The sequence below is a fragment of the Myxine glutinosa genome, chromosome 2 (genome assembly GCF_964187855.1).
Source record: "Myxine glutinosa chromosome 2, kmMyxGlut1.1, whole genome shotgun sequence".
Classification (NCBI taxonomy): Eukaryota; Metazoa; Chordata; class Myxini; order Myxiniformes; family Myxinidae; genus Myxine; species Myxine glutinosa.
This window is the reverse complement of record NC_136262.1, coordinates 242635512-242656285: the sequence shown is the minus strand read 5'-3', so window position 1 is coordinate 242656285 and position 20774 is coordinate 242635512. Positions and strand designations below refer to the sequence as shown.

At 50.6% G+C, this 20774-nt stretch overlaps 1 protein-coding gene across 1 annotated transcript in view; it reads right to left on the bottom strand.

Moving 5' to 3' along the window:
- The window catches only part of LOC137420704 (serine/threonine-protein kinase 32B-like), a 148500-nt gene that overhangs the window by 83920 nt on the left and 43806 nt on the right, over nucleotides 1-20774 (bottom strand). The window contains exons 4-5 of the mRNA XM_068105989.2: nucleotides 8645-8796; nucleotides 6308-6481 (exon numbers count right to left, since the gene is read on the bottom strand). Of these exons, the coding sequence (XP_067962090.1) occupies nucleotides 6308-6481; nucleotides 8645-8796 (326 nt within the window). The remainder of the gene's footprint in view (nucleotides 1-6307; nucleotides 6482-8644; nucleotides 8797-20774) is intronic.

Sequence of the window (20774 nt, the reverse complement as noted above, 5' to 3'; positions counted from 1 at the left end):
TGGACGGCCACAAGTACGAGGCACTCAAGCGGCTACTCCTAGCCACGTTCGGCCTCACGGACGACGCACGGGCCGACCGCCTCCTGGATCTCCCCGAGCTCGGTGACACGCGCCCGTCGGTCCGAATGGACCATATGCTGTCACTGTTGGGCGACGAAGCCCCCGGTTCTCTATTCCGGGCGCTTTTCCGTCGCCAACTTCCAGCGCAGGTTCGCCTCGCGTTGGCCGGGACCGGGCTAACGGAACCCCGAGCATTGGCAGCCGAGGCGGACAAGTACTTCGCCGCTTCGGACACGCGGGCGAGAGTCGGCGTGGCCGTCACGGCCCTCGTGGCTGATGCTGCTGATGCTGCTGCTGATGCTGCTGATCCACAGCATCAGCTTATACAGCATACGCAGCATGCTGATACGCACCTCGTGACCGCCGCCACGCCCCGCCCACCGCCGCGGCGAAAACCGCCACCGCGGGGAAACCCGCCAACTCCACCGGCCTGGCGGAGCCAGCCGCGCTCCTCCAGCTCCACCACCTGGTGCTGGTTCCACGCCAAGTTCGGCCACGAAGCTCGGCAGTGTCATCCGCCATGCTCCTTCAACAGGTCGGGAAACGCCTGGGCCGGCGCTCAATAGTGGCGATGAGCGCCGGCCGTTCGAGCAGCCTGCTGTTCATAACGGACATCTTCTCCGGGCGCCGTTACCTGTGCGACACGGGAGCGCAGGTGAGTGTCGTTCCCACCGGCACGTCAGACAAGCACGCCACGGGTGGGGGCCCCGTGCTGCTTGCCGCGAACGGGACGCCCATCCGTACGTACGGAAAACGCTGCCTCTCTCTGCGGTTCGGAGGGCAGGTTTTCCGATGGACGCTCGTCACCGCCGACGTGCCCATGGCACTGCTTGGTGCGGACTTCCTGTGCGCTAATGGGCTCCTGGTCGACGTCAAGCGCAGACGTCTTGTCCAGGCCGAGACGTTCAGCTCGCTCGCTTGTGCGTTGCCCAGCTCAACGAGCGGCTTGCCAAGCGGCTTGCCGAACGGTTCGGTTCCGGCCACGTTGGTCTGTACGCTTCCGGCAGCGGACGCATTCACCCGCCTCCTCGCCGGCTTCCCGGCCCTCACGCGGCCCACCTTCTCGGCGGGGGCCGTCAAGCACGGGGTGGCCCATCACATCCCCACCGTCGGGCCACCGGTCTACGCCCGGGCACGCCGCCTCGAGCCGACGAAGCTGGCGGTGGCAAAAGCGGGGTTCGCTACCCTGGAGCGACTCAGCATCGTTCGGCGCTCAGAGAGCGCTTGGGCGTCGCCGCTGCACATCGTGCCGAAGCCCGGCGGGGGATGGCGACCGTGCGGGGACTATCGCCGTCTCAATGACGCCACGACTCCCGACCGCTACCCCGTCCCCCACATTCAGGACTTTTCCGCCCGTTTGGCGGGCATGTCCTTCTTCTCGAAGGTGGACCTCATACGCGGCTACCATCAGGTCCCCGTCAGGCTGGAGGACGTCCCGAAGACGGCGGTCATCACGCCATTCGGACTCTTTGAGTTCCTGCGCATGCCCTTCGGTCTGAAGAATGCGGCTCAGGCGTTCCAGCGACTGATGGACAGCGTCCTGCGTGACTTGGATTTTGTCTACGTCTACCTGGACGATATCCTCGTCGCCAGCGCGTCCCGCGAAGAGCACCTACGCCACCTCCGCACGCTCTTCGAATGCCTGGGCCAGCATGGCCTGATTGTGAACCCCGCAAAGTGCCGGTTCGGCGCCACCATAATCGATTTTCTGGGGCACCGTGTCACCAGGCACGGAGCCGTCCCCCTGCCGGCCAAGGTGGAGGCGGTGAAGGGGTTTCCGCGCCCCCGCCCGATCAGAGGGCTGCAGGAGTTCCTGGGCATGGTGAACTTTTACCATCGGTTCCTGCCCCGTATCGCCCAGCTCCTGCGCCCCCTGCACGAAGCTCTCCGAGGTAAGCCGGGCAAAGGCAACGTTACCTGGACCGAGCAGATGGACACGGCGTTCATGGGCGCGAAGCTCGCCTTGGCTAACGCCACCATGCTCGCGCACCCGGCGCCCGATGCACCGATCGCCCTCACCACCGATGCCTCGGACTATGTGGTGGGCGCGGTGCACGAGCAATGGGTGCGTGGAGCTTGGCAACCGCTGGCGTTCTTTAGCCGGCAGCTTCGCCTGCCCGAACGCCGTTACAGTACCTTCGACCGCGAGTTGCTCGGGCTTCACTTGGCGGTCAGGCACTTCCGCCATCCGCTCGAGGGCCGTGCGTTCACTGCCTTCGTCGACCACAAGCCGCTGATCTTCGCGATGGGCAAGGTCACCGAGCCGTGGTCGGCCCGGCAGCAGCGTCACCTCTCGGCCGTGTCCGAGTACACGACGGACATCCAGCACGTCGCGGGGAAGGACAACCCGGTGGCGGATTGCCTTTCCCGGGCCGTCGCCCACGCAGTCCACCTCGGCATCGACTATGCCCGGATGGCAGCGGACCAGGCCGCTGACCCCGATGTCCAGGCCTTGCGGACCGCCGTCACGGGCCTCCGCGTCACCGAGGTGGCGTTTGACGGCGCGGGCGCGGCCCTCTTGTGCGACGTCTCCCTCGGGCGTCCTCGCCCCATCGTGCCCGCGGGCTGGCAGCGCCAGGTGTTTGACGCCATCCACGGCCTGTCCCACCCGGGCGCGAGGGCCTCCCAAAGGCTGATCGCCAACAAGTTAGTCTGGCATGGCCTCCGGAAGGCCGTCCGCGGCTGGGCCAGGACGTGCCTCGCGTGCCAGCATGCCAAGGTGCACCGGCACACCCAGGCCCCGTTGGCCCCGTTCACGGTGCCGGAACGCCGGTTTGACCACGTCCACGTGGACCTGGTGGGACCTCTGCCCCCCTCGCGGGGTTTCACCTACGTCCTCACCATGGTGGACCGCACCACCCGGTGGCCGGAGGCCGTGCCCTTGGCGTCGACAACGGCGGCCGATGACGCGCAGGCTTTCATCGCCACCTGGGTCGCCCGGTTCGGCGCCCCCTCAGACATCTCGTCCGACCGCGGCCCCCAGTTCACCTCGGAGCTCTGTGGGGCGGTCGCGCAGGGGCTCGGGGTCCGGCTGCACCGAACCACGGCCTACCACCCCCAGGCTAACGGCCTGTGTGAGCGATTTCACCGCTCATTGAAGGCCGCGCTCCGGGCCACCCTCCGCGACGGTGGCTGGGTCGACAGGCTCCCCTGGGTCCTGCTGGGCCTCCGGACGGCGCCCAAGGAGGACCTGCGCGCATCCGCGGCGGAGTTGGTCTTCGGGCAACCGCTGCGGGAGCCGGGCGAGTTCCTCCCCGATTCCACGGCACCATGGTCTGCCCCTGGGATGGGTGCAGGACCGGGGGGCGGCGTGGCGGCGGGGCTGGCGGTGCCGGGGGTCCGCCCGCAGGGGGAACCGCGCCGTCGAATGCGCCGTCGACGGCGCCCACGCCCGCGCCGTCGAACGCCACCTCGGTGACGCGGAGCACAGCAGTGCTCCGCTCTGCAAGAGACCGCCCAGAGGTTCGCCCCGGTGCCAACGGCATGCCACGGGCACCCACCGACGCACGTCGCCCCGGAGCTTCGCACGGCGGAGTACGTCTTCGTCCTGCACCCATCCCAGGGGCATCCCACCTGGCATCCCTGCACCCCGATCGCCAGGGGGCGCTTCGGCCGGGTCATTCGTCTGCCCCGCAAACTGGCCCTCCAGGTGCGCGGGAATTCTGGGGGGGCGCGTGTGGCGGACACAAAAGCCCACTGGCGTGGTGACATCATTCCGCGCACCAAGTGGGCAGTGGCCACGCCCGAGGGGTAGGCGTGGCCTCATGATATACACCGGGCGCGCAGCCCGGAGCGGGCGAGTGTTACAGTGAGCTCCTGAAATAAAGACGCTTATAAGTTACCGCTTGTCCGCTTCCTCCTTGCTCGCAAGCAGCGCGCGTAACGCCGCGCTTTACAGTTCACACGCACAAAGGATGTGCACACGTAGAGCTTTTCATTCATACCAAACATGTATGTCAGCGATCTCCTTCGAATTACGATGTATGGCTCATAGTAAAACATCGAAATTTTGCGGTCTTTGTGTCTTTTTGAGCACATTTTGAGAATGACATTTTAGATTCTTCGTCGAATTTCACAACTTTTGTTGTTTCTTGGAAAAATGTTTTGGTGCCCAATAATCTAGAGAAGTTACTCTTTCTATCCATATAAACATCTCAATTTGGTCCCTGTGGTCATATTTTGACTCTACGACTTTTTCTCGCAAAGAGAAATGCCGACAAGTGTCTGGTTTTGCCAGAGCGCGTCACAATTATTTAAAAAAAACAACACACTTTCAATTTACAATGGTAAAAAAGAAAGCAATTACAAGCACAATTCACAATACGATAAATCACAAAGTCAATAATCACAACCAGAAAATCTTAATCCCACTTACCACTTAAACCCTTCTCCAGTCTTACTTCATTATTTACACACATGACATGGGCCCAGCAGAATCACACTCCGGGGTGAGGAAGAAATAGAGGAGGGGGAGAATGAATTCAGGGCTTAGCGTCGGCCCTTGTCTTACTTGGGCACCGTCGATGGATGGGTACCGATCCTGATACAGGTAGCCAGGTAGGTGGGGGAAGGGGGTGGTCTGTATCATAGTGTGGTGCGGTGTGTTGCAGTGTAGTGCAACCTCGTCCTCCACCAGAGATCTCTGCTTGGCCTGCCTGCCTTTCACCATTTCACCAGCGCAGCACAGGTTGCTCCCTCAGGGCAACGGTCTCTCCCTCAGCACAAGTTTTGGTTTTGTTATGTTTTGTTTATGAGGGGAATCAAGGATAAAGCATATACTCTGCGTGTTTGTTAAGGGTCGCTGTCTGGAGAGGTAAATAAACTCCGTCTTGACACTGAATTGGAGCTGTGTCCAAATGTGTCTGGAAAGAGAAGCCGAGTTAAATACTGTGTCAAAATGTGCAATAGTTACCAACCTATATGGCTGTGAATATCGAGTTATAAAAGGGGAAAGAGAGAATGGAGGGAGGAAGAGGAAGACTGCGCAAAGCCCCTAGCATATTATGCATATCTCCTGTTTTCCCACTACACATAGGGAGAACTACCTGAATGCAAATACTAGTGAAATAACAGAACCCAGAAACCTACGTGCGTGGATGTGCATTCCTCTGGAGGGGGTGGAAGGCTGAATAGGGGGAGGAGGGGGGGTCGCAGAACTGTAACATTATACAGTGCCTTTAGAAAGTATTGACACCCATTGACTTTTTTACATTTTGTTGTGTTTCAACGTGAATTTAAAATGGGTTAAATTGAGATTTTTTTTGTCACTGATCGACACATAATGCCTTATAATGTTGAAGTGGAATTTTTTTCATCCAATTTCGTTTGATCATCCTTCAGATGTCTCTACAACTTGATTGGAGTCCACCTGTGGCCAATTCAATTGATTGGAAATTATTGAGAAAGAAACATACTTTCTATACAAGGTCCCACAGTTACAGTGCATGTCAGAGCAGAAACTCTACCATGAAGTCCAATAAACTGTCCATATAACTCCGATATAGAATCGGGAGGAGGCATAGATCTGGGGAAGGGTATAAAACAATTTCTAGAGTGTTGAAAGTTCCCAAGGGCACAGTGAGCTCCATCATAAGGAAATGGGAAGAATATGGAACGACCCTGACTCTTCCGAGAGCTGGCCTTCCGACCAAACTGGGCAACCGAGCAAGACGGACATTTGTCAGGGAGGTGAGCAAGAACCCGATGACCACTCTGACAGAACTACATAGTTGCTTGGCTGAGATGGGAGAACCTGCCGGAAGGAGACCAGTCTCTGCAGCACTTCACAAATCTAGGTTTGATGGGAGAGCGGTCAGACGGAAGCCACCTCTGAGGAAATGGCACACGACAGCACACCTAAAATTCCAAATTCCAAAAGTTCTATAGCACAAACTAAGCTGGATTTCTTGATTATATTCACTCAATTTTGCCCTCAAATGAAGAAAGCTCAGTGAAACGCAACAAATCACATCAAATAATGCTAATGACATATGGTAGAATGCTTTCTTGACATCAAAACAAGGTAATTACACACTGTGGAATCCTCACTCATAATTACATTTAGAACATTTTGTTACAGGATCTAAGGATCGTAGTGGAGCTGCATTTCAGTTTTCCACAAACATGTACCTTAAAACAGTTGTATGTTAGTATCATGTTTTTATCAGCCAATATTTTCATCCATGATCTGCACACCAGATGAATTTGGCCCAGTAGTTTTAATTGAAATAAAATAAAATGCACAAACCTGTGTATAATGCCTTGGGTTTGCAGGTAATCGAGGGCAAGAGAAAGTTCACACAGGTAAAGGTGAACTACTGCTTCTGAAAAGCGCGTGTGCCGTTGCAAATGAAAACGCAGGTCACCACCAAGCAGCAAGTCCACAACCATGAACATATCCTCCACATCCTGGAATGAATACCTGTCAATGCATAGCATATGGTATGATGTGGGTCATGTGCGGGGTCTGCGAAAGGTAATCGTCAGGTGGTCCGAACACTAATTTGTTTAAGGAGTTCGTCCAATGAACAGCAAGTGATGAACGTGCATTGATGTTCGGAGATTGAAAAGCATGCAGATGGTTTCTGTTTCATCCCACGCCCTTTGGAGAGAATTTTTGGAGAGACAGCTCTCTACCCACTGGTTATGCAGTCATACCTATGTTCCTCTGCCAATGGATGTGAAGGACGTTGGCTGAGAACCTTTTATTGCTCTGTGGGTGAGGAGGATTGAATGACTAAAGGTGCCATACTAAATCTAGCATCGCAGAGGCAAAAATAATAAATCATATTAGATGAGCAGAAATAAGCTTTGACAACAAAACAAAGGAAATTTCAACAATGTGCTCAGGCCGTCAAACCTTTGAGTGGATTTGTTGTGCGGAACTTGCTTTCTCAGATAAGACAAAGTTAAAAGTTGGTAAGTATAGGCCATTGACATCCAGCCAACAACATGTGATGTACCATATGCTGTCATTAAAAATAAATTGGACTTCTTCTATTTCACGACAGTATGGCTGCACCTTCGGCCAGCGGTTAAAAGCCCTATCTACCATTGGTCAATGGGTGAAATATGGCGTGTGGAACTCGGCTGTGTGAGAGTCCAAGGAATATGTTATGCATTCCTCCAATAATCTCTCCTTATTTTTCATGTGATCTGGTGGGAGTCTCATTAGACCGCGTGAGAGGTTTCTGGTGTAGACCAAAAAGATATACAAAAACCCAAGAGGCATGCACGACCCACAATGTTAGCCGACGAATGTTCACCTTTAGTTGACCACAAGCAAAACCAACTACAGAAGACAGGTGGTTGCTAATAGCAAGGAGCATATTAAGCAGGGTTTCGTCTGTGGGAGCAATTGAGGATATATGATTATGTAACTGATATTTAAAATTCTATAATTAGTGAAATTGTATGCAATTAAACATATTCCATAGTAACGTTAATACATTTCCTTGATCAAGCGAATGCACGGTTCTTTTAAGTGCAATTAAAATTCTAGGTATATCGTGCAAGAGAATTGCTTACCTTGCTTGAAATTATTACAATTAGAGAATGCATATTGGACTGGAATCCTGCCAGTTTCATCATTATGGATTGCACCTCTATATCTCCGAAACCGCTCGATGGAAAAGATTGAAACGTGGCTCATTGTGAAGAACTCCGCATGGGGAATGAGTGGTGTGAACAATGCGTAATTGGTGCCTTAATAATGATGTCATAATTCGCCAGGGAGAACGCTCAGTCTGATCAGTTTGAAATTTATTGAGCGTAACCTACGCCACAATTGCATTAAAGATGGTACATTTATGATGTCATCGGTCACGTGGTCTGGCAGCCATATTGGATCAAAAAAAAAAACCTTCAAAAACAGAAGAGTTAGCTCGCACCAAGTTGATTGCACAGGGTATGCATTCTATGAATACCATCTAGTTATGAAGAGATAGTGCTGAATAGCTGTTTTAAAGACCTGGAGGGAGGAGTGCGATTGAAGGGAGTGGGGGAGTTTGTTCCAGAGGCGGGAGAAAAGGGGAATGAAAGAGTGAAGGTGAGCAGAGTCTTGATTTTGGCAGTTTAACCATAAGAGGGTTGCTGGCAGATCTTGTGCGACCTGTAGGAATATTTGGGGGGCAGAGCACAGAGAGCTGGGGGAGCAAGGCCGGAGAGGAGTCGGTAGAAGACAGAAAGACCACCAACCTGCCTGCGGTGAGTGAGTGAAAGGCCCTCGGAGTTAGCTTCATCGCAGCAGATTACAATGATTCTGAAAGCTTTGGTTTCAACAGCGTGTAGCCGAGCTCGGTGTGAGGCAGGAGCACCGGCCCAGAGGGGGAACAGTTCAGGTACATGATTTAACATAAGGTCTGATAGAAATCGTACAGAAACATCGAGAAGTTTATGTGAATGATCTTGATGTTTTGTGGGTGGTAATAAAGCTTGCGCTCACAACTTATCCACGAGTCGCAATAAAGTTTTGCATTTGTGAATGCCTTGTACATAGGTGCGATGGAAACAGATAGTGTGTGTTCACACTCGTGAGTGTAGGTTCAAGACTCTGTGTGCATGGTGTACATGTCAGAGCACGTACCAGAGATTGACAAGAAAGGGATGTTCCAGCCCTTGCATTATCTGCAGTTCCCGCGTAACGTTTCGCACGTCGTTGCGCTCGATGCACTTTTGCTTGTTCATGTACTTCATAGCGTAGATCTTCCCGCTGTCACTCTTTTTCACAATGCACACCTGAAGTGACACAGCATCGTGAAGTCGAACTCCCCAGTGCGAGCATAAACCACATAGTATCAAATGATGCATTTCATTAAAACTAAATTATCTGTGGATTGGGGGTGCGATCAATACTGATGGAACTTTTGACTCCTGCGCACACCGTAATTGTGCCCTACAAGTCCCTCTCCTCTCCTCCTCTTCTCCTCTTCTCTGACCACTGTATGCCGTCCATAAACGACAAAAAAACCAGACACTTCTTTAATCATACCACAACAAAACCTTTAAACACTTGCTACCTTGGAGAGTTATGGTGGAAGATCAGGTGACATGCCACTGTATTGGGTCAAGTCACCCCTCATGAGCAGGAGCGAGGCTGCACAGCCAACTTTTGTTCATCAATATTTTCATTTATGGACATTTCCTGACAGTTTTGTGATTTTTCTGGAATCTTGGCCCTCGAGTTACATCAGTATGCAAGTTTCAAGTTCCTAGCCCACCTACAAAACATTAATTAAACAATTATATGAGTGAGTCAGTGATTAGGAAGCACATTACATATTAGATAAGGCCTTACGTTCTGGACAATATCACCAACAAGTCATGCTGGCATGGAGATCCCCAACTTTACCTCAACATGCATTGCAGTGGCTTCCCAGCTGGCAGAGCTACATTGTGCCAACGTTGCAGGGCTTGCGTTGATATGATTGCCATTGGTCATATGCACATTGCCAACATTGATTGGTTCAACATTGGCACTTATACGGAAAGAGACAGCTGGCCTTGTGGATATTTCCACATTTTGTGACAGAGTGGTGATCTGTCCAGCATTAGGTCATAGCCACAGAAACATCATGACCTGTCATGAATGCCCTGATTCTCCATCAGCAGTACAGACCTCCCCTACTACAGCTATCAATATGATGTAGCTCACATATGGGATCAATCTAAATGTGCCTACAGGAACATTAAATGCTCCTCAGCAAATACAGAGACAAACTAGAACGGCACTCGGTAGAACACATACCTCCACCAGGCTAAACAGTTTACGTTCTGTATCCCACTGATAGACCGGATCTGGACCTTGACAAAATCGAATCGGATTGTTCTTGTCACTTACCCAACTCCGTTTTGTCATAACTCGTCCAGAGCTTTTTGAAATATCATGCTATATATCATTTTTGGCACGAACTCTCAATTGTGAAAAATCACTTTAAAACTATAGTATCTGGATCTGGATCCTCACCAAAATTTATTCAATTCATCCTTGAGACATACCCAAACTGTTAACTGTTCACCAAGTTTTGTCATAATCCATCCACAACTTTTTGAAATATCATGCTATGTATAGTTTTGGCACTATCTCTCAGTTGTAAGGAATTGCTGAAAAGATTGTAGTACCTGGATCCGGATCCTCACCAAAATCAAATATATTCTTCCTTCTTACACACACAACCTGTCCCACCAAGTTTCGTCCGAATCCGTCTATAAATCTTTTGTAATATTTTGCTATATATCCTTTTTGGCCCTATCACTCAATGGTTAAGTATCACTGGAAAAATATTTATTATCTGGATCCAGATCTTCATCAAAATCTAATAAATTCATCCTTGTCACCCACCCACCTCTCCTTGACCTCTCCACCAAATTTCGTCCGAATCAATCCATAACGTTTTGAGATATCATGCTCACAGTCAAACAAATAGACAAACATACAGGGGTGAAAACATAACCTCCGTCCACCTTCCCTGGCAGAGATAATGAGGAATCGTGGCACATTAAAAAAATCTGAAAGCAAAACAAAGTGAAAAACAAATTATTTTTCCTCCACATTAATGGGAATGAGCTCTGCAGATTGAAACACATTGGATGATCCTTTAAAGAAAAGTGAGAGTAAGAGAGGGAAAAAGAAACAATGAAGACATACAGTCACGTGAAAAAGTAAGTACACCCCATGTAAACTTTTGACTTTTTCAACATATTTCAACATACAGCTATTTGATCTTCATTTCAACAATATTGATAGATAAAGGTGATATAATATAACAAATATCATGAAACATTTACATTTTGTAGTCCATTGTATAATTTAAATAAACATCAATGCAAATTTCGCATGTGGAAAAAGTAAGTACACCCCCACATTTATCACTACTTCAAATACCTAGAATTAGAATCAGGTGCACCAGCTCAGGTGCAAATCATTAGAACATCGTCAGAGAGGACCTTGGAGGAACCTGTCTTATTTAAACCTCAGACATTTTGTTTGGTTTGCTTTTTGTTGTTGAAATGTCCGGCGTCACCATGCCTAGATCAAAAGAGCTCTCTGAGGCCTCCCAAAAGGAGGTTATAGATGCCTACGAGTCTGGGAAGGGATTTAACAAGATCTCCAAACAATTTGAAATCAATCATTCGACTGTCCCGGAAGATCATCTACAAGTGGAGAAGATTCCAAACAACTGCCAACTTGTTCAGGCCAGGCCGCCCCAGCAAGTTCAGCCCGAGAGCAGACCACAAGATGCTGAAAGAAGTCTCTAAGAACCCCAGAATGTCATCACGGGACCTACAGGGAGCTCTTGCCACTGTTGATGTCAAAGTGCACGTGTCTACCATTCGAAAGAGGCTGCACAAATTTGATCGACATGGGAGGTGTGCCAGGAGGAAACTTTTGCTGTCCAGAAAGAACATCAGAGCAAGACTAAAGTTTGCCAATGAACACCTCGGCAAAGACAATCACTTCTGGAACAATGTGCTCTGGACAGGTGAGTCAAAAGTAGAGCTATTTGGCCACAGTACCAGAAGACATGTTTGGCAAAAACCAAAGACAGCATTTGACCACAAGAACCTGATACCAACTGTAAAGCATGGTGGTGGAAATATTATGGTTTGGGGCAGCTTTGCTGCATCAGGGCCTGGGCAGCTCATCATCATAGAATCCACTATGAATTCTTCATTTTTCCAGAGGGTGCTTGAGGATAATGTGAGGCCATCTGTCGGAGAGTTGAAGCTCAACCGAAGGTAGACCTTGCAACATGACAATGACCCTAAACATACTAGTAAATCCACCAAGGAATGGCTGAAAAGAAAGAAATGGAGGGTTCTGGAATGGCCAAGTCAAAGCCCAGATCGAAATCCCATCGAGATGTTTTGGGGGTATTTGAAACCAGCTGTGCATGCAAGAAACCCCTCAAACATCGCACAGCTGAAATAATTCTGCATGGAGGAGTGGGCAAAAATTTCTCCCAGTCGATGTCAGAGACTGGTAGACAGTCATAAGAAACGCCTACTTGAGGTTGTTTCTGCCAAAGGGGGCAATACCACCTATTAGAGCCAAGGGTGTACTTACTTTTTCCACATGCGAAATTTGCATTTATGTTTATTTAAATTATACAATGGACTACAAAATGTAAATGTTTCATGATATTTGTTATATTATATCACCTTTAACTATCAATATTGTTGAAATGAAGATCAAATAGCTGTATGTTGAAATATGTTGAAAAAGTCAAAACTTTAGATGGGGTGTACTTACTTTTTCACGTGACTGTATATCATTTGCGATGTACAAAACTGAACACAAATTGGATGTTGTGTGCATGCATTCATTTATAACAAGCAATTTGAACTCATAAAGACATGAAAACAAGAAAATTCCTTTGACGCACACATCCATTTTGTTCAGTGATCCATGCCTAATGCCCCATGGAGATTTAATTTGAATGGTTGCTTAGATACCACTGTCTGTCGACCCACCGATAGATGATTGAAGTATCGACATAAGTGGAAAGCTGATGAAAAAAAAATTGTAACCATAATTATTTCCCATTAATGGCCAAACATATTATGCATGCAATGAGGAAGGGGGAGTCAATTCAGAACTACGGATTGAAGATCAAGATAAAAGGAAAGGATATAGGGAAGAAAGGAAGTGCAAAATAATGTAGATGGTCCCTTATGAATCATAGGAATCATACAATATTGATACAAAATTAACATGCAATATGAAATATTTCAATATATTTTCGTACTAAATGTATTTAGACAGTCAGGAATCCAAGCCATTACTTCTCAACCAACGTATTTGATTCCTCATAGGGTGTCATGGTCACGAACATTACGTACCAAATTTGATATCAGGTGTAATATTGCACCATTGCTCCTTTACAAGTGCAAAGTCAGTGGTAAGTTGTGGTATGTTGACTTTGGACCACAGGTGGAGATCAAAAACATCACAGAGTGGTTAGTTTAGAGTCTTCAGGCCTTTCATCTGGCAACTGCAGATTTTCCATGTTGTTTTCCTCATTCCAATGACTAACTGACACAACAGTACAGCCATGGTAAGGTGCGTGCGTTGGCATATTAGTAGACTTGAGGACACTTTCCTTTTCATTTTTGTTGTATACACAGTCAAGGCTCATGGAAGAGCTAGTACACTGCACAGATCAAGACGTAACAGGACAAAAAGACCAGTAGAGAAAGGGGTGACACCGATTGCAAAGTTGAAGGACAAATAGAGGGCGATTGGACAACCAATAGGTGTGGGGAGTAATGGGGGACAGAAGAAGATACAGGATATAGAATGAAAACCTCCGGAAGGAAAACTTGACAATTTGGAAGGAGGGCTTAGGGTGGGGAGGGGAGGATTAACGAGGATAGTAAAGATTATGCTTTTGGATTGGGGATGATCTAGGATGGTGGTGGACAGCTGTCTTGATGACCCGGAGGAAAGAATGAGACTGAAGAGGATGTGGAATTTGGTTCCACAGGCAGGGAAAAAAGAGGAATGAATGTGTGGATGTGAGCAGTGATCCTGGATTTAGGTAGTTTCACCAGAAGGGGGTTGATGGTGGACCGTGTGTGCCCTGCCAAGACCTGGGGAAGGGGAGCAAAGCAAGGATAGAGCAGAGGCTGCAATACCAGAAAGGAGGCGGCGGTACAAGACAGAGCGATCACCGACCTGTCTGAAATGGGAAAGCAATAGGCACAAAACTCAGCTTCAGCGCAGGAGATTCCAATGATCTTGAAGGCCTTGGTTTGCATGGCAACAAGATGAGGCATCAAGCTGAGCAAGGTGTGAGGCACGGAAGCCAGCCCACAGCGGAGATCAGTACTCTATCAAGCTGTGGATGAAGGCCTTGTAGGTGGATAGGAGTTCAGGTGTGCCAAGGAAGGGCTTTGTATGATGGAGGATGCCCAGTCGGTGGCTGGCTTTGGAAGCCAACTTTGAAATGTGGTTTGCCCAAGGGAGATCGTGGCTATTAGTGAGACCTAAGAGTTTGAGTGACTGGATTTCCCCAAGAGGATTATTAAGAAAGTAGATGGGTGAGATTGGGGGGGGGTGCAGGGGGGTTGGGGGAGGGGGGGTTGCCAGATGGGCCTTTCCGAGAAAGAGATAGTGAGTGTGTGAGACTTGTCAGTATTGAAAGACAATGCAAGTGTTTGAGCAATTTGTGATTTTGTCAAGGTATGAAGAGAGTGAAGAGGCTGCAGGCCACCTGTCTGAAGGATGAGGCACCACAGCCTTGACAGAGAGAGATGAAAGGATTCCATTGATAGCCATGCGTTGACTACAAGAGTAGAGGAAGTCAGTAAGCCATGTATGGAGTTGGCCTTGGATTCCATAGTCAGAGCGTTTGGAGAGCAAGGCAGGATGCCAGACTGTATCAAAGCACGATATATGTCCATAAGTGAGAGCCGAGGGTGCAAAAGACACAGATTACAGAAGTTCGGTACGACTGGGAAGGGTGGGTACAAAGTTGGGGAAAGTTGAGGGTGAGTGGTTGGGGAAGCAAACACAGAATAACAAAATAACAAACCATTTGGAGCAAACATAGAATTTAGGTATTTGGCCTTCTCATGTGCAGAGTCAGCTGTGGTGCCATTTGAAGTGAGGGAAGGAATAGAAGGGGAGCATACACCAGAGACAGACTTAACAAGTTGCCACTGGGTTTTAGAGGAGGGAGGAAAGTTTGAAAGATAAATCTGGAGGTTGGACAGACGTTGCTTTCTGGCTCTCCTGAGAGTGAACGCGGACTTTTTGGAATGCACTGAGATTGCCTTCGGTCGGACTTGCCTTCAAGGAAGAGAAGGCAAGTTGGTTCAGTGCAACTGCCTCACCACAGGATTCAGTGTACCACAGGCAGGAAGAAAGGTAGGATAACTGTTGAGATGGGATGAATCTGTGCATATCAGAGAGAGCAGGATTCTGTGGAAGAATTCCCAGGCTGAGTTACCATCAGGGGCAATAGATATGGGAGACCAATCCTGAAGAGAGATAGCCGCTTGCAGTTCCTGCCAATATGCCTAAGACCTAAGTGAAATGCCAGACTTGCCGGCTTTGAGACAGCTCTCTGAGAATAGCCAGAGTTGTTGACTCTCATAATAGTATAATCAGATGAACCAATTGGAGCAGAGAAAGAGCAGGAGACATTTTCAGGGAAGTTTGTCATCACCAAGTCCAGAAAAGCTTTCTTGAGTATTCAATGAAAACAGGTCGTCTCCTCATGCACCATGCTCTATAGTCTATGCAGAGCCTTGGTGCTCCAGAAGCAGTTTATTGGCTAGGGGTTACAATCCTAGATGGATTGCCCCTGACTCTCACAATACAGCAAGTAGCACTGGGTTAAATGTTACTCAAAAGACTGACCTGACACCTTGGATTTTGAGTGTCAACCCTTCGTCAGAGCAAATAATAGAAAAAAGGTTAATGCCCAAAACGTCAGCAGCTCCTTGCTTCCCACAGCAGTTAGCATACCTCAATCAAGGTTCTGTTGATTTTTAATCCATTGTGGGAATTTGACCCTGGGATCATGGAGACAAATTTTGTGAGTATTAAAACTGGCTTAGATATTTCTATATCCATTGGTCATAAGCAGGGCTTGGAAGAAGTGTTGTCATTTTCTTCCTTAAGCCTACGATAGGCTAATTTTTGTCGACAATGTGAAGTTAAATGTTAATGCTCTTTTAATATTTGACAAAAAAACATTACATAACATTGTTATCATAATGTCAATACATACCATAGCTAGCATGTGGTAAGTGTAACATGGTATGTGTGCTTCAAGTATCAGGGACCTGTCAGAATACGGTTTTGTTACACATGACGCTGAGGATGCAGCATACAGTATATAATTTATAGACAGGATAGTCACTTTAATATTGTATGTGTAAACACCTCTTGCTTGCAGGCGGGGCCAGGTGAGGTCTTCCGGTGTGTGCCATCCAAGGTGGTTTAGTGTGCTCTTGAGCCCAGAAAGAGGGGAAAGACCTTTTTTTTTTATTGAGGTTGACCCATGGGTGGGACAGCCTGGAGGATGGACATCCCTCAAGGAATAGGCAACTAATGACAGCGCCTGCGGCAGGAAAAGGTGGTCCTGGAATACGGAGGGTGGGGCAGAGAACTATGGTGTGTGAATAAGGGCGGGGCTTTTGCACGGAGAGTCATGGGGGCTGTCCAGCTGCACATACGTAGTGTGTTCAAAAAGTATCCGACCTTTATTTTTTGTGCGTAAAAAAAAAAGAAACTAGGGAGGCGTTGATTGGTGCACGTATGTAGGCGATCCTAATGCACACGCGTGAATTTTTTCCCACCTGCAGAAGCTGTCATTCGACGGCAGACCGCCGATGAGTGAAGACATGTAAGTGAGCGCCGTCGGATTTTCGTTTTTGAAAAAATGACGGAAAAACTTTAACAACGCTACTGCATCAAATTTTGTGTTTTTTGGCCTCGGGGATGTTGGATGCTTCCATTGTGATGACTGCAACTTGGTTTCTGGGTCGTACCCATTACCCAGGACTCATCGCCAGTGATCACTGTGGTGAAATTGTACCAAAGTTGAACCCAGGTGTGGCGCTCCCTTAAACCGCTGGGTGGTGTCTATAAGACCTCGGACGTCCGCGACTCGAGGCCACTCCTGCGACATCATTATACAATGCCATGTAGAATTGAATGGTATGTACCCGCCTATATTCTAGGTTTGCTTGCATTGACTGATATATTCAATCTTTCTCATATGATGCCTAGATCCTGACATGTATGTTGCATGATGTACTTTACAGGATGATGTGCAGATCTGATTGAGATTAAACCATACATATGGAACACGTTGTGAATCTGGTTGATTTCCACAACACTTAATCTCAATCAAGATCTTCGGGAATGGCGGGACACGAGTCTGGCGATGGCCAGATGAACGCTGATCTCAGACGAGCGTTTCCCGACATTCTCCATGATCCTGCGTGGCCCACCTCGGAGAAGAATGACCAGCTGAGGGCCCATCGAGCCAGCTCCAGCCACGGAGCTCCGACGACTCTCGCTGCCGGTCTACCTCGACGGGAACGGATGCGCAAGCATTTTGCGGAACCGCGCCGTCAAAGCGCGAACTGCTCTCCTGGGGCCCGGACGCCGGAGCAGGCGTGACGGACTCCGGCAAGGCGCCTGCTGAAGGAGGCCACTGGGAAATGTCCTGGGCCGCAACCCCGTCGGAACGACGGACCCGCTTGGCGCCGAAGGTACGAGTCTAGCCTCGGTTGCTCGAAACGCTAACGGCTCCATCCGAGAGAATCATCCTAGATTTGCGTGCCTCGGCCCGAGATGAGATTCACACGCGAGTGATCACGACTCCCATGTCGGCCATGCCTCCACACGGCCGGCACACTCTGACCACTCGCTACTCGGTGGAATCGCCTCCTCCGCGCGGGCCGGCACACTCCGACCACTCGCTGCTCGGTGGAATCGCCTCCTCCGCGCGGGCCGGCACACTCCAACCACTCGCTGCTCGGTGGAATCGCCTCCTCCGCGCGGGCCGGCACACTCCGACCACTCGCTGCTCGGTGGAATCGCCTCCTCCGCGCGGGCCGGCACACTCCGACCACTCGCTACTCGGTGGAATCGCATGCTCCGCGCGGGCCGGCACACTCCGACCACTCGCTGCTCGGTGGAATCGCCTCCTCCGCGCGGATCGCGCACTGCTCGTCGGGATCACGCCGTGCCTCACACGGCCGGCTCTCCCTGACCACTCGCTGCTCGGTGGAACCACCTCCTCCGCGTGAATCGCGCACTGCTCGTCGGAATCACGCCGTGCCTCACATGGCCGGCTCACTCCGGCTGCTCGGTGGAATCACCTCCTCCACGCGAATCCCCTCGCTGCTCGGTGGAACCACCTCCTCCGCGCGAATCGTGCACTGCTCGTCGGAATCACGCTGTGCCTCACACGGCCGGCTCACTCCGGCTGCTCGGTGGAATCACCTCCTCCGCGCGAATCGTGCACTGCACCCATCGCGTGCAATACTCTGGGAGGCCGACGATTCCGATCGCTGCTCGGAATCACCTCCTCGCCGCGAAGCCGCACGTTGCTCCCTTGCGGGCCCTACTCGGTGAGGCCGGCGATTCCTATCGCTGCTCGCCGGAATCACCTCCTCACGCACGAATCACGCGCAGCACCATCGCTGGATGGCATCCTCACTAGGCACGACGCGCCAGTCGCGTGCGCCGCATCTTCGCTGGATGGACCCCTTCTTCACGCGAAGCGCATGCGATTCCCCTCGCTGGCACTACTCTGTGGCCCCGTTGCTGCTGGTCGGAATCCCACCTACGCATGGCTTCTCAGCGAGGCCGGCGAACACCGCTACCCGGACTCGCCTCAACGCGTGAGGCTCGTTTGGCTCCACTCAGGGACTCGCCGAGCATGGTCTTCCTAAACTTTCATCTTCTTCCGCTGTCATAACCTTAATAAACAATCTAAAAGGGTTCTAAGGGGTTCACGGCACTCGGGGATTTGTGAAATGTGATTTGTGAAATGTGATTTGTGTTGGCGTGATGTATCGTATCATGCTAGATACCGTTGATAACTACCGCACTGCTGCCGCTATTCCCCGCTTCAACCTCGGACAAACCCTGCCCGAAAGCCATCGAACGAGACGCTACTTCAGGCCGTGCAAATTATTGCGGCCCAGCGTGCTCGCCCTCTCGTCTCAGCGTGCCACGCTGGCTCGACAGGCCGAGGACGACTTTCGGTTTCGCCAATGAACCGCACGCGCCCGAACCAATTGATGACGTCACCGACTAATCACGCATTTGCTCTACGGCGTCATTAACGTAATTGCGTGCTTCACGCGATCTCATCATCGGGGATTCGTTTACATTTCCATGTACCTTGGTAAACTACGTACCAAATGTCCTTTACGTAAACGACGTAAACTACGTAACGCGGCGCTACCTCAAGGTCGCGCGCCCGCGCCGTTTAGGGAGTACACGGTGACCTCGTGAAATGGTGACATTGAGCGTCGCGCCCGACTCCCTTGTCTCCTGCGCAAGTAACGGGGGCACCGTACTGCCTGCTCGCCCTTGACTCTGGGCTTGTTGTTTATCGGACAGAGGTCTTGGCTCGTATCCACGCACATTTCGAGACTGCGAGACGCCTCGTCTGATTCCATTTTCCCTCTGCCCCTGACTGACTGTGCCTTAGACTGACCCAGACTGTGAAGGTCGTCTGACTTCGGTATGCAGCGCGCCGCTGCAACCTCGGTGGGGGGGGGGGGGGGGGTGGGATCCCAGGAGGTTGGGCAATCCATCCGCGATCCGGATGCCGCGATCCGGATGCCGTTCGGTATAACGCCTCCCACCTCGCCCCTTGTGGGGACCCAGGATGGACAATCCATCCGCGATCCGGATGCCGTTCGGTATAACGCCTCCCACCTCGCCCCTTGTGGGGACCCGGGATGGACAATCCATCCGCGATCCGGATGCCGTTCGGTATAACGACTCCCACCTCGCCCCTTGTGGGGACCAAGGATGACGTCCATGGATGTCTTTGTGTCTTTGAGTGAGTCTTTGAGTCCATGGATGGTCGATCCGAGCCATTCAATGAAGGCGTTGAATGGATGGATCGGTCGGACATCCGTGGATGGACAATCCATCCGGGACATCTAGCATGGATGGACAGTCCATCCGGGGCGATGGCTGTCTTTGGGTCTCTGAGTCTTTGCGTCCGTGGATGGTCGATCCATCCGCGATCCGGCTGGATCCGTGCCATGCAATGAAGGCGTTGAATGGATGGATCGGTCGGACATCCGTGGATGGCCAATCCATCCGGGACATCTAGCATGACAATCATCTCGACATCTAGACAATCCATCCGGGACAATGCTGAGACAAACAAGGTTTGTCCAGCCGGGTCTCTCTCTCTCGGTTTGTGAAGGGGACAATTCAATTCGCTTTGAATGGGACAATCCTTCCATCCGGGGCATCCTCTCGGTAGCCGGTATAGCCGATCTTCTCCGATCCTCCGAGCGCTGTACAGCAGGACAGGATTGCCATATGCATCCCGGAGGTTCTGCGCGCTTCGCTGGAGAGGCGCGTTTCGGTCATTTTTGTCGTCCATCCGGGACGTTCTCTCGGCAGCCGGTAAAGCCGATCTTCTCCGATCCTCCGAGCGCTGTACTGCAGGACAGGATTGCCGTATGCATCGCGGAGGTTCTGCACGCTTCGCTGGGGAGGCGCGTTCCGGTCGTTTTGTGCGTCGTCGTAATCAGCCATGCCGGTCGTCCAGGCAGCCTTCAGAGGCCGCTCGTGTCTCGTGCGAAGGATCGCTGCCAACGGTAGATTCACGTGCCGAAACAAGAGTTTGTAATGCGTATGAGCTGCCGTCAGAGGACGCTCGAGTCTCGTGATTCAACAGGGCCGCTGCCGGTGTCGAGTAACTCTCGTTATGGCTCTCATCGATTCTCTCCCTCGGCAATTCCATGACATGGACCTAACATGGATCGACCATGTACCCTTGGGAGCCTAAGCAGGTACAGACTGCAATGGACTTACTGTAATGGCCTCCTGTCATGTCATCTTACTTACTGTTACAGCTTACTGTAATTCCATGACATGGACCTAACATGGATCGATCATGTACCCTTGGGAGCCTAGGCCGGTACAGACTGCAATGGACTTACTGTAATGGCCTCCTGTCATGTAACCTTACTTACGGTTACAGCTTACTGTAAAG